This window comes from Eumetopias jubatus, unplaced genomic scaffold, assembly GCF_037043125.1.
Source record: "Eumetopias jubatus isolate StellerSeaLion01/CBP00866 unplaced genomic scaffold, mEumJub1_p1.0 scaffold_7, whole genome shotgun sequence".
NCBI classification, from domain to species: domain Eukaryota; kingdom Metazoa; phylum Chordata; class Mammalia; order Carnivora; family Otariidae; genus Eumetopias; species Eumetopias jubatus.
Genome location: NW_028274813.1, coordinates 38385606 through 38399981, shown reverse-complemented (window position 1 = coordinate 38399981; position 14376 = coordinate 38385606). Strand labels below are relative to the sequence as shown.

General features: G+C 35.0%; 1 protein-coding gene across 1 annotated transcript in view; it reads left to right on the top strand.

Annotated features, from left to right (window-relative positions):
* The window catches only part of HIF1A (hypoxia inducible factor 1 subunit alpha), a 42624-nt gene that overhangs the window by 13352 nt on the left and 14896 nt on the right, over nt 1–14376 (top strand). The window contains exons 2-6 of the mRNA XM_028114429.1: nt 7614–7804; nt 8172–8317; nt 8400–8484; nt 11935–12047; nt 12611–12813. Coding sequence (XP_027970230.1) covers nt 7614–7804; nt 8172–8317; nt 8400–8484; nt 11935–12047; nt 12611–12813 — 738 coding nt within the window. The remainder of the gene's footprint in view (nt 1–7613; nt 7805–8171; nt 8318–8399; nt 8485–11934; nt 12048–12610; nt 12814–14376) is intronic.

The window sequence follows — 14376 nt, the reverse complement described above, 5'->3', positions numbered from 1 at the left end:
AATATAACAACAAATCCTAATAATCATAAGAATACTCTAAATAATAAATATACTTGTCTGAGGGTAACCACCCCCTGCCCTGGAAAAAAGCCAATAGGATTAGAAATCAACCTAATGAAAACTTTCATGTCTTAGGATGAAAATTACAACACTTTCTTGAAAAAGATTGTAGAAAACAGTCAAGTCTTCTGTTTCCAGCTGGGCTAGGAAGACATAATTATAAAGGTATTGATTTAATTGGTTAACAGCATTAATTACAACTCATGCATTTTCCTGTCCACATTAGCTTAGGACAAAACAGTAAAAGACATTAGAGTATAGTGATATACTATACTCTAGAGTGATAAGGGAAAATAATCTTAATCTTAACCTTTCTTAAACCTTTCACCTCTTTTTAATAAATTGGCATTCTAGTTTCTCTGCTTCCTCCCTGTGCCTCCAAATCTCTTCTCTGGCAAAGTCATCTGCTCTCCTTGGTGATAGTATTGGTGCCATTCACTGTTGTAGTGCTTGGTGATTTTTTTTTTTAAATCAATAGCTTTTTTCTAACTCACATCAGATGCTTACTAAATGTTTACTTACATTTGAAAGTGCATATCCAGGTAATCACAGTAAATCCAAACAGTATGCGTTGTTTATAGTACTGATTATTATTATGCTGTTCAATTATCACAGTCTGTAGTGTCACAGGAGCACTGATGAAACAGAAATTCAGGGATCCTAAAAAAATGTTGAAGGGGCAGTCAGCCTTCCATGGGCTTAAGTCAAAGTCAAATAGAAGATTAGGGCCAAATACTAAAGCCAAGTAGAACTTATGCACATCTCTACTAAGAATACAAAGATGAAGGGCGCCTGGGTGGCTCAGTCAGTTAAGTGTCTGCCTTCGGCTCAGGTCGTGATTGTGGGGACCTGGCTTCGAGCCTGCTTCTCCCTCTTCCCTTCTCCCCCGCTTGTGCTCGCTCACTCTTTCTCTCAAATGAATAAATAAAATACTCTTTAAAAATAAAAAAAAAATACAACGATGAATGAGATGAATGAGGTAGTTTCCCGCCTCCAAGAAGCTTTAAGAATTTTAGAGGAAGATAAATACAGTTGACCCCTGAACAGTGCCGGTGGTTAGGGGCGCTAACTCCTTGCACAGTCAAAAATCCATGTATAAGTTTTATCTCCCCCAAAATGTAACTACAAATAGCCTTCCTCAAAAAACTTAACTACTAATAGCCTACTGTTGACTGGAAGCCTCACCGGTAACTATTAACACATATTTTGTATATGTTTTATATACTGTATTCTTACAATAAAGTAAGAGAAAAGAAAATGGTATTAAGAAAATCTAAAGAAGAGAAAAATAACATTTACAGTACTGTATTGTATTTGTAAAAAAAATACTATGTATAAGTGGACCCACACATTTCAAATCTGTGTTGTTCAAGGGTCATGTGTATCTAGCAAAATAATCAGAATGGTGAGATCTAGAGGAGAGGAACAGTTTTGGAAGACAAAAGAGAAACAAAGTAATGCTGAATATTTCTCACATAAATACAGCAAGCCTCTTACTGAGAAGGGTACCTCGGGCAGAGGAAGACTGAGCCAGAAAGAATGAAATACTATGCTTTTGAGTAACTGCCACGTGGCCAAAGAATATAGGAAATAATGAGGATGAAGAGATGGACAGGGAACAGTTTCCTTAGAAAATAGATTTTGTTATGTATACATTTGATTGGATTTTAAGCAGGGTATAATATCTGATTTCTTATTTTGGAATGATGATTGTGGTAGTAATTTGAGGGCAAAATTAAAGCAGAGTAATAGTGAAGTAGTTGAGTTAGTGGTTCCCAAATCTCACTGTATATCGTATGCATCTTGGGAGTTTTAAAAAACCCAGAATTTTGGGCCCTGCTTCAGATCTACTGAATCAGAATTTATGAAGACAGAGCCCAGAAGTTTGACATGTTGAATGTCCGTAAATAATTATGATGCACCTAGACCAGCATTTGAAAATAGGGCATTAGGTAACTATTTCTACAGTAGACTAAGTGGGAAGCTGTCTAAACTCCATGAGGGCTGTTCTGTGTATCCCTACATTCCTTGTAACTGGCACAGTGCATACTAGGTGCTCAATAAATATTTATTTAATGAATGTTTCTTTTTTTAATTTATTTATTTGACAGAGAGAGAGAGCAAGAACAGTAACACAAGCAGGGGGAGTGGGAGAGGAAGAAGCAGGCTCCCTGGCAAGCAGGGAGCCCGATGTGGGGCTCGATCCCAGCACTCTGGGATCACAACCTGAGCCGAAGGTAGATGCTTAATGACTGAGCCACCCAGGTGCCCCTTAATGAGTATTTCTTAAATGAAGGAGGTTATTCTGAGGTTCAGGAAGGCCACTTCCCATCTTGTGTTTTGTTCTCTATATAGAGTTATAGTTAAGTGAGCTAATACATGAAAGTGTTTAAAACAATGCCTGACACATACTAAGTGCTCAGTAAATGTTAGAAGGGGAAAATTCTCTTCATCTTTTCTCTTATGGTACTTTGTGTGATTAGGTATCTTGGCAATTGGTTTATGCCTAGCTACGTCTGAAGTGAGTATGCAGATTGGTTTTACTTTGGGGATCCAGATGTTGAGCAAATAAAACACCAACAGTAGTGAGCTGAGATGTTTGAATAACTCCTCTGTACAAATTGAAGTCTGGTGGGAGTATTGAGGTAGATTGAATTACTAGCCTCTGATTCTCTTCCCTTAGTGGTTGGCAGTATCCATTAAAGGTTGTTTTGCTTTGAAGAGCTGGTGGACAGTGGAGCCCAGAGCATCGCCATTATAGGTGCTTTTGAATTAGATTCCAGGAAAGAGCCTGGCCATGAGTCCCTCTGAATGGCTTACAAGTCCTAAATTCCAAAGCCAACCTCCACACCTCTCTTTATGTCTTTTGGAGATGTGAAGTAGACAAATTTTGAACTTTATAATGCCTGGATGTATGCATACTTAGTAATTAGAATGAGTTTCTGAGAGGCAGTGTAATAATACTGTTAACAGCGTAGTTTCTAGAGCTAAATTGCTTGAGTTTGAATATAGGCTCTACAGTTTATTTAACTCCGTAAACTTGGATACGTTATTTAACCAGGTTCCTTATCTGTAACATGGTGAAAATAATAAAAAGTAAGTTAATTGATGAGAAATGTTTAGAATACCATTGTGTATGTAGTAAGTACCTTGGAGTTTGGATTTAAAGCTGTAGGCCAAAATGCCAACTGAAGAACATGGAAATTTCCTCTGGCCTGAAACTTTAAGACATGCAGGGCAGTTAAAACAGTGAGATGGGGGCGCCTGGGTGGCTCAGTTGGTTAAGCGACTGCCTTCGGCTCAGGTCATGATCCTGGAGTCCCGGGATCGAGCCCCACATCGGGCTCCCTGCTCAGCAGGGAGTCTGCTTCTCCCTCTGACCCTCTTCCCTCTCGTGCTCTCTATCTCTCATTCTCTCTCTCTCTCAAATAAATAAAATCTTTAAAAAAAAAAAGAAGTGAGATGTACAGTTTTCACCTATCAGCTTGACAAAAATTCAAAAGATAAGAAGATCCGTAATATATATTGCTGCAGAGTGTGTGGGGAAGTAGATAAACACATTCATCACTTAGCAGAGACAAAAATGGGTACAGACCTTTTTGGAAAGGTAAATTAAATGCCACATCCTTTAGATCATGGAATTTAACTTCAGAAGGTCTATCCTATGTAGAAATACTAACATAAGAAGTGGAAAACAACAACTTGTAACTTCAAGGCCAGAAAGAGTTTTTAAAGAAACAAATAATAGAGTTGAGAGATTAAAAAAAATGTATACATTAACTTTATTAGAAATAGGATGGATTACCTGTTAGAACTTTGAATGTCTGGCTCTAACTTCAGTTTTTTGTGTTTTTTTTTTTTTGTTTAAGTATTTATTTGAGAAAGAGGGCATGCTAGCAGGGGAGAGCAAAGGGAAAGGGACAAACCCTCAGAACGGAAGCAGGCACAGGGCTCGATCCCGCAACCCCATGACCCCGAGATCATGACCTGAGCTGAAATCAAGAGTCAGACACTTAACCGACTGAGCCACCCAGGCACCCCTAACATCAGTTCTCAAAGTCACATATATTTACAATCAGGAATGTTAACAGGCTTTTCTCCTGTAATTAGACAACAGAGATGAATTAAAATATCTGCAATTTTGTGTTCTTGTTAATCTAAAGAATACTAAGCATTCTCTGTAAAATGGCTATTGCTATTTAACTTTGTATACAAGAAGCTTCGTGACAGTGGATCTAGATTATTTTCCCAAATATATTTCCTATACAAAATAATTTTAAGATACAGTTGTTAGCTTCTTGTCTAGTACTGTATGTTAAATAATAATAAAATAATAAGTTTGTGAAAACTATAGTACCACAAAGGTTAAGCTATTTTGCTGCTTTACTCAAACAGTAGTCCCAGAACAGTCATAGAAATAGGTAAACTGTTCAAAAGACAGAATTTTTCCTGTACCCTTAACTGATTTCTACTATGATTAGCAGATGTGAAATAGCACTTTATGTAGACTTGTCAGTGCAGAACTTCACTGGATCTGTACTTAATAAAAACAACAAAAGATGGAATTGATAATTTAGAGAAATACAGTGACCTTATTTATATGCAGAAAATCTGCCTGTTTTCTTCTGGTCTACAAAACTTTTATTGTGCAATCTAAGTAGTACAGGAATCATCTCTCTGGGGCCTACATGATGTGGTCTACCAGAAATTTCTTGTTCAATACTGTAGTTCTGTGGGGTATGACTGATAAAAAGAGCCTTCCTCTGAGTAGACAAGAAGCTAGGCAGTTCAGATGCTGAAACTCATAAGAACTTTGGAAGTTGTAGCTTTTAGCTAAGCAAAGTTTTAAGAGCTCCCATAGTTAAATGTGAAGAACATAAGATACATTTCCATATTAAATCTTTTTTATAGGTCACCTGATTGTTTTATGTCTAGATAGATTATATAATAGAAGACACACTGATTTTCTAATCTAATTTAGTTTGTCAACTCTTGAAGTACCATATTACCTATTTTATTGAGGCTTATTTCTCTTCCAGAATTCTGGCTCATCCTGAAATTCTTCTTCTAGTGTTCCCTGCATAAGTATATTATGCTTTAAATGTTTTATCCAAGCTCACATTTCTTACGGATTTGTCTTATAAATTTAGTTGCCACATTTTTTGACAATTATTATCTTCAAAGTTGTGGACAATACAAGTATTTCTAAAGGTATGGAGATAATCACCATGGTTAGCTAAATCAGATACCCTTTAAAAGCATATAGCAGGTAATAAAAGGATTTAAATTTTTTACCAAGTGTTTCATTTGAGTAGTCATTTGTTGGTCGCTTAAATTTGGTTGAGTAATTAAGAGAAGAAGGTGAGTAAGTCTGATGAAAGTTTCTGATTAATCAAATTCTGATCACCTGGACTAATTGTGACATTTAAACTTATATTCAGGTTTATCATGAGATCATTGGTCATCACACTTTTTGGTGGTTTTACTTGAACCAGATAGGAATCTGCTTCCCACTACCATCCCTTCCTCTCACCCGCCAATCCATAGGGGAAAAAAGTGAGGAAAGTTAGGTGCTAGAGCCAGTGGTGGGGGAGGGACACACTGGATCTCTACCCCCATACTTGGAAACTCTGGTATATGTATAAAATAGATTTTGAAAACTTTTATTGTTGTACATTTGTTTCTAAGTTCCAATTTAAAACATTCACTTAAAGTTAATGAGAACAATGAGGCAATTCTAAGCACATAGAAAAATGAAGTTACAGACTATTGACATTGTTGCATTTTCATGATAGCCCCAGTCTAATTTATTTTCATGGGTTTTTAAAAATTATGCAAAATTAAGAAAATCCTGATTTACATAGATCACTAGTTATAAGTAGTAATTTTAATAGCTCACCTTAAATCTCAAGACACTCAAGTTAAATTGATCTAGGTGCTTAAATTGAATAATTTGTATCAAAGTTCAGTTACTAAAACAAAATATTCACATTCCTTATTAAAAGTCAGATGAAGCACACAAACTTAAGTGCTAAAACTACATTATCATTAGTGTATAATACACTGTTACTCATTAGTCATACAACATAGTAGGAGCATGTGCTGAGAACCCTGCCTGGTTTTTTTTAGTTGTTGTTTTTGAGAATATTGCTTCTATGATTGAACCTTGCAGTTTTGCAGGTGATTTGAAGGGAGGAGAGATGTGAGGTAGATATAATTATGCTTTATTCATAGGCTGTAAGGCGGATTAAGTGAAATAATGCTGGCAAAGTCCTTACCATACTGCTTGCTAAGTGCTCAATAAATGGTAATGGCTTTTTTCAACATTTAATAAATAATTGACTTAACAGGATTAGGTTGATTGTCATAGGACAGCAGCCGAGTATTTGAGGTAGAAACAGCATTCTTCCTTAAAACAACTGTGGAAGAGCAAAGATTTAGGATTAAAAAAAAAAACTGTTCAAATCCCGTCTGCTACATAATGGCTGTTTTTAACACTATATAACCTCCTCTGTAAAAAGGGATAATATTTAACCTATTTGCAATTTATGAGAGAACTAGTTACCTGGTACAGGTTAGCGTTTGACACATAGTAGGTTTTAATAAAAAATAGCTGTTAGGAAGAAGCTAAGGACAGAACCAGATTTAGCGTTGTTTACCTCCAGCTGGGTCAGGAGGAGTAGATGTTGCTACAGTTAAGCAGAGGAAAATGTCTCTGCTTGGTGTGACTTAGGAAAATCTTTCTGACTGACTTTATTCTTGGGAGAGTTCCCTAAAGATATGTCATTGTTTTGACACATTTAGTAATCTTTATTAACCTGTTTCTTTCAATTCTTACTGTTGTACCACATCTTCTTCTATTACTCCTGCCTTTATTTGGTACCTGTTGTGCCAGTAATAGATTAAGGGGTGCTAAGAGAAGAAGCAACCTGAAAATGGTAACTTATTATAGCAGCTAATATAAGTATCTATAGCTTACAGTCAGTATTGCTCATGTGGTAGGGTAGAGGTAGAGGATGGGAAAATATTGGCGTCAAAAGAAACTTGAGTCAAAAATCAGTTTTAGCTGCAGTCTGTAGTCTGCCTGCTTAACAACTTCCTGTTTTCAAGTTAATATGTACAGCTTTAGTTTCTCTAGACTTAATGGTGATTTTTTTTTTTTTTTTTTATGTTGAGACTACTGCTGAATGGCTGTGAGGGTATAGCCTTAGATACGCAGGCGACTTTTAAGATTTTGGTTAAAACAAAAACATCCTCTCCAATTTGATATTCCAGGGAGGAAATACCTGTTTCAGAAAGGTTTAAAGCTTCATCTTGGACTTCTTGTGAGAGTTCCTTATGTCTTCAGTAACCCAAAAATTTTTGTAGCTGTATTTTACATTCTTACTTATACATTCGTGTAATAGACAAATCTCTGTATAATTTGATTTACATGGCTTCTTTAAATTGTTCCATGAAAAGCAGAAAAATATATAGTGTTGTCCAAGCAAAGGCAAACTCACTTATATAAATTTTCTCTTTTTCTCTCTTCCTCCTCCTTTTTTGTTAAATAGGATAAGTTCTGAACGTAGAAAAGAAAAGTCTAGAGATGCAGCTAGATCTCGGAGAAGTAAAGAGTCCGAAGTTTTTTATGAGCTTGCTCATCAGTTGCCACTTCCCCATAATGTGAGCTCGCATCTTGATAAGGCTTCTGTTATGAGGCTTACCATCAGCTATTTGCGTGTAAGGAAACTTCTGGATGCTGGTGAGTTGTTTTACAAAAGTAATAGGCCTAAAAATTAGAAATTAGAAGTAATTAGAAGGTGGTCATACTCAGTCCTTCTTTAATGTGATTTTTATTACCTGCTTTTAAAACTTCAATAAGGAATTTTTAAGATATTGGCCTTTCTCCCCCTCTTCTCTTGCCCCAACTTCCTACTTGTCTTCCTTTTAATAACATGACCTTTCTTTCTCTTTTCAATGGTTTGCTTGCTGTGTTACTTTAAATAATCATTAAAACAGCTGGCAAATCTAATTGTAATTTTTAGATAAAGTATCAGATATTTATAAAAATATCTAAATATTATCATGTAAGTATAACTTTTAAGTTATTTTTCTTGTGCCTTTTTTAGGTGATTTAGATATTGAAGATGAAATGAAGGCACAGATGAATTGCTTTTATTTGAAAGCCCTAGATGGTTTTGTTATGGTTCTCACAGATGATGGTGACATGATTTACATTTCTGATAATGTGAATAAATACATGGGATTGACTCAGGTAAAATACCCACATATTAAGAGCCCTCTGTATGTTTTTATGATTTTATGATATAGATCTAATTTTTTTAATGTGTTTACAGTTTGAACTAACTGGACACAGTGTGTTTGATTTTACTCATCCATGTGACCATGAGGAAATGAGAGAAATGCTTACACACAGAAATGGTAAGAAGAAAAGTCTCTTGTTTGATTTAATATGACAGATGGTTTTACATAATAAGATACTGGTACTAATATTTAAGTTTTGCTCTTGTATTAACCTAAGGCTCAAAACATCATTTCATGTTTAATAAAATTTTGCTCTGTGCTTTGTGAAATCTACGTTATTCTATTTTTTAGAAATTCCATAAAAATACCTAAGAAATTTTTTAAACCCACCTAATTCCATGAATAATTATATAGATATAATACCACATAAAATAAAATGGAAAAGTAAATAAAAATCAGGACCTTCGAAGAAGTCAATTTATAACATACAACTTTAAGCCAGGGGAAGTCATAATCAAATAAGATTTTAGATAGTGATTACACTTAAGGTACCAGTGTGTGTTCAAGCTTTCTAAAGCACCAAGATAAAGAAAAGAGAAAGTTCACCAGATTTTTAAGAGCCTAATAGCTGCTTATTTGACCTCAGAATGTTCACAATTATTTGAGACTATGTAGTAAAATTACCAAGTATTATAATATGGATGCCCCCACATTAGCAACAATAAAAAAGATCCGCTAAGACCTCTTAACTCTTAGGAATGAATTGTTAAAAAAAAGTCTCTAAGATTTTTGGAAAATATCTCTTGAATTACAAAAACTTAATTACTAAAGAAAGTCTCTTCACACCTGTGCCATCTTAAAGTATACTGATAATTCATAGTTACCACAATGAAAATTTGTCATTATTCTCTGTAGTTCTCCAATTTAAGTATATTTTTGTTTGATTCTATATTAAAGAAACTCAAGTTCATAGCACTTTTTGAATATTTCTATGGTTTTCTTTTTCATCTCATTTCATTTATGATAATAGTTAACCTCTATTGAGAGATTACTATGCGCCAGAACACTGTTCTCTGCATATTATATGCTTTCTTTTTTCCTTGTAACATCCTGTGAAGTTACTATTTCTGTTTTACTGAGGAAACTGAGGCACAGAGTTATTAAGTAACTTACCCAAGATTACTTGGTTCGTAAATGGCAGACTGCAGGTTAAGCTCAGGTTAGATGAGCTCAAGTCTAAACTCATTAGTACTCTGGAGATCTTTCATGTTCACCAACTCTCACTACATTCTGTGACCACTTTTAACCTTGCCAGTAGGAGGCCTCTTCTGTTTGTTAATTTCATACTTTGTGTTTGCTCTGAACTTGGAAAGCAAATGTATAATTTTTAGAATTTTGTATAAAGGAAGAGTAAATACACTTCACACAGGGACCTAAGCGGGCTGTCAATTAGTTTAATATAGGACTTCGGATGTTTAGACTGAGGTTTGTACTGGCTGTTCAGTGCTTACCTAGGGCTAGACTATGAATGGATGGATATTAGGAAATTTTGTTTTGATTTGGTAATCATATTAATGCATTATTCTAAATCAAATATATTCTACATAATATAGTTTAGATATATGTTTTTAAACAGACTTTTTCTAATTTTTTTAGACAAATGGTTTTTTAAAACACATGAACTTACTGAAAATTATTCCTAATGTAATGAATGTTTGACGTTTTGTTGAGAAACAAAAATGCACTTTTCACTTTTAGAAAAGGGCTGCTGCAGTGTATCACATTTCAATGAGAACCAGTGGTGTATTTATACAACATAGTCCTATTATTTTTTCATTTAAATTCTAAAATGATGACTTAGAGGTCATTAAATTATTAAAAATATTTATTTTTAGAGGTCTGAAAATTTAGTTCTTTTAAAATGTTTTTTCCCCCAATTAGGAAAATGCTAGTACCTTGGTTTTTAAATTAATCTTCATGTCTTAATTTAAAGGCTTTGGGTTTCCAAAGGTCAGTACAATTCAAGCTTAGATTATGAAGGACTGAAAATCCACAGAGAATTTACAAGTAGATTTCTGCTGGCACCACAACCACAACCCAGTTCTGTACCGCAACTGAGACCAGTATGGTTTTTGTGGCATCTTTTTAAAATCCATTCTCAAATGCTTCTAGGGAGGGCAAATTTAATCCTTATTTGAGTAAACCCAAATAATTTGTATCAGCACCAAAACCTCCCCCTTGCCTAGTTCCATTAGTATGTAGAACTAGAACACTTCTTCTGGAACTCTTCTTCCTCAAGAGTCCAGCATTTCTAGTTAAGCAAGCCTAAATTTAAACTTAATATCTTGTTTCTTTTCAGGGGAGCCTGGGTGGGTCAGTTGGTTAAGTGCCTTCAGCCTAGGTCGTGATCCCAGGGTCCTGAGATTGAGTCCCACATCGGGTCCCTGTTCAGTAGGGAGTCTGCTTCTCCCTTTCCCTCTGCCTGCTGCTCCCCTCTGGTTGTGCTGTCACTCTCTGTCAAATAAATAAATAAAATCTTAAAAACAAAAAACCTTGTTTCTTTTCTACTTGGCACTTTTCTTTCAATATACTAGCCTTAAAATCTCCAGATCTTTTTTTTTCTTTTTAAATTTCTCTTCTACCCACCTACTTCTATCAGTTTCCAAGTTTTTATAGATTCTAGTTCTTCATGTGTCTTTTGTCACCCTTCTTTTTACTTCTGCTACTGCTCAGCCTGATTCCCATCATTGTATTTCAATTCTAATACATCATATATATTGCTTCTAGATTAATGTACCTTAAGTTCCTGATTGTGCTTCCCATCTCAGAATTTTCTAGAAGCTCCATGTTGTATATTTAACACTAAACTCCCATTAGGCCATCCAGAGCCCTCCATTGTTACAGCCCTCATCTTGCCTTTCTAACTTTCTCAGTCCCCTTCTGCATGTACTTAATATTGCAGCAACCTGAACTATCTACTGTCCCCCGAATATGTGTTTTATTCCCCACCTCTGTGCTTTTCATTTTTTTCCTTTTCACCATTTCTTAGTTCTATAAGGTTTGGAATGGGAGTAACTAGACCTGAATTTATTTCACTCTAATTTTGCTTTGAAAAGTCATTCAGTATTTTTTTGTTTTTTCCTCTAGTAACAAAGTAGAAATAATGTCATGCCTGCTTTACAGGAAGATTTAAAGAAAAATCAAATATATAAAAATGTTATTTGCTTTGAAAAGAAAGTTGCTATTTTAAAAGTTCTATAAATACATAGAGTGCTCAATTATCAATTGAGCTAACACATTTAGCAAAGGTTTGGAGGAGTTTGCTGAAGTTCTTTTTTTGGGGTATGCTTGTAAACTGATAGCACAATTCTATTTCTTTGTAATTTTGCCAGCTTCACTGGTTTGAATGTGAAGTGATTAACTGTTACTTGAAACCAGGGAATCACTGTAGTTGTGAACCCCAGTTACTGATTGAAGCATCTTAGATCCCTTGGACGTGGTGGAATGTGAGTCGCTATTCATGCTGAGACTTTTAATTGAAGATAGCACCTAAGTGCTACTCTTACTGTGACAAATTTAAACATTTAATTATGTTTTTAAATTTTATTTCATGCTTTCATTCATTAGGCCTTGTGAAAAAGGGTAAAGAGCAGAATACACAGCGAAGCTTTTTTCTCAGAATGAAGTGTACCCTAACTAGCCGGGGGAGAACTATGAACATAAAGTCAGCAACATGGAAAGTAAGTAAAAATGATTTGTAAGTGGTGATGTATACATCTCAACACTGCAAATATTTAAGATAGCATTAGAACTGTGAGGGAAAACATACAGTTGTTCATTGGCATTTGCAGAGTTACCATCTAAAACTAGTAATTTGTCAGTTTGAGGCATGAACTTAAATTATGTGAATTGTCTCACTGGTGTACCGAGCTAACTTCATCATTTGGCTTTGCCATCCACCCAGTGTTGAATTTTGATAGAGCTTAATTTTCTATTTATTGTTGTTACATTTCTTTGCTCAGTGTTGAAACAGTCATCAAAGCAAGAAATAACAAAATAATAAATCAAAAAGCCACTCTGACTGGATGAATGAAAAATCAGCCCAGATTTGGCTGAAGGAAATTTTTTTAAAGAGTAATTTATGGTACCTGAGTCATGCGTGGTGTTATAGGGGAAACATTTATTGATTTCAAAGATAATGGTTATCAGAGCTTCCTTGCCATGTCACACTTCAGCTGTTTATCTCTGCATTTTTTTTACTAGCATTTTACATTTTTTAAAGAACTGTTTTCTTTGTACACAGGTACTTCACTGCACAGGCCATATTCATGTCTACGATACCAACAGTAACCAATCTCAGTGTGGGTATAAGAAACCACCCATGACGTGCTTGGTGCTAATTTGTGAACCCATTCCTCATCCATCAAATATTGAAATTCCTTTAGATAGCAAGACTTTTCTCAGTCGTCACAGTCTGGATATGAAATTTTCTTACTGTGATGAAAGGTAAATGATATATAAGATATAATTTGAAATTTTAATTAGTCCCTAGCATTTTTTTTTACTGTTCACTCTAATAAAGACTTTATGCCTCCTTCCACTAAGTTGAATACAGTGATACATTGTAGAACTCAGTAATATTACATTAACTTTGTAGATTAATTCAGCCACATTAACTGAATACTTACTATGCACTATGAGAACTTTACCAAGGTTCTATCCAGAAATCACAATGATGAGGTCTTTTTCCTTTCTAACTTATTCAAAAAGAAAATAAACATATTTCAAGGACAATGCATAATTTGAGGAAGAATAGATTACTTTTGGTTATGGACTAGAGAGGAAAGTGTTTGATCATCTCCTCACCCTGCATATCGCCCATGATTTCTATTGCCATTTCCCAAATTTATGTTCCTAACTATTTTTAATTGCCACTTTGATATTTTTATCTGGATATTATTTTGTATTAATAAACTGAATATTTCTATGACTGAACTGCACCGCTATTGTCCCAAAACAACTTTAAAAATTGCTTTTCCTTTTAAAATGCTAGCATGCTTAGTATACCACTGTAGACACACAACTCCTGCAAAAATTTGGAATTTATCCTTAACTTTTATTTTCATTATCTGTAATCAGTTGGTCTCTAAATGTTACAGATTTACTATCTACATATATCTCTTGATCCATTCCCTCCTTTCTACCCTTGCTCTCCTGCCACTGAAATCTTCAGCTCGTTACTATAACCTTTGACTCAAATTTTTGCCATAATCTCCTAAGCTGCCTCTCTGCCAACAGATGTGTGTAAACCTTTTAATCTCTCATCCACATTCCCAAAAAGTGGACTTTCTAATGTAAAAATTAGATCCTGTCATACTACTTTTGGAAATGCCTCAATTGTTTCCCTTCATCTTTACACAGAAAAAAATTCGGTTTATAAAAATATTAGAAGAGGGCAGGAGATTTTTCTTTATCAAAAGATGTACATTTTGAAAAGCTGAAAGAAAAATAGACCTCCAGTAAAACCCAAACTTCTTAGCATGGCCAACAAAGATATTTATGACCTGGCCTGTGCCCATTTCTCTAAGTTAATCAGGAAGAGAGGCGATTCCTCTGGTGTGGTCCCCTACATCCTACAGCTACAGACCACCACCTGCTGACTTGCTGTCTTAGTGCCTTTACACACATTTTCCCATTCTGCACTGAAGTTTTCTTCAATCCCTAACATAATTACCTTTCAATAGCCATCTACTCCTTTGTGGAGCTTTCCTTGTTCCTTCAAGAAACTATACTATTCCTTGTGCATATGTCTGCCACAACATTTTTTCTACTATTGTAATTATTTGCTTGCTTGTCCCATTTTTAGTGTAAGGCTGTGTAACATAGTAGCTGAAGGCATAGATTCTGTAGCCAGACTACTAAATCCTGACTTTGCTGCCTATATCCAGGTGATCTTGGGCATATTAGTTTTTCTTTATAAGCATCTTTTGTTTCATCATCTTTTGTAACACTTAACTTTATGTAGGGTCAACTTAAAGACTGTAAGAGAAAACCAATTTTAAGCACTTA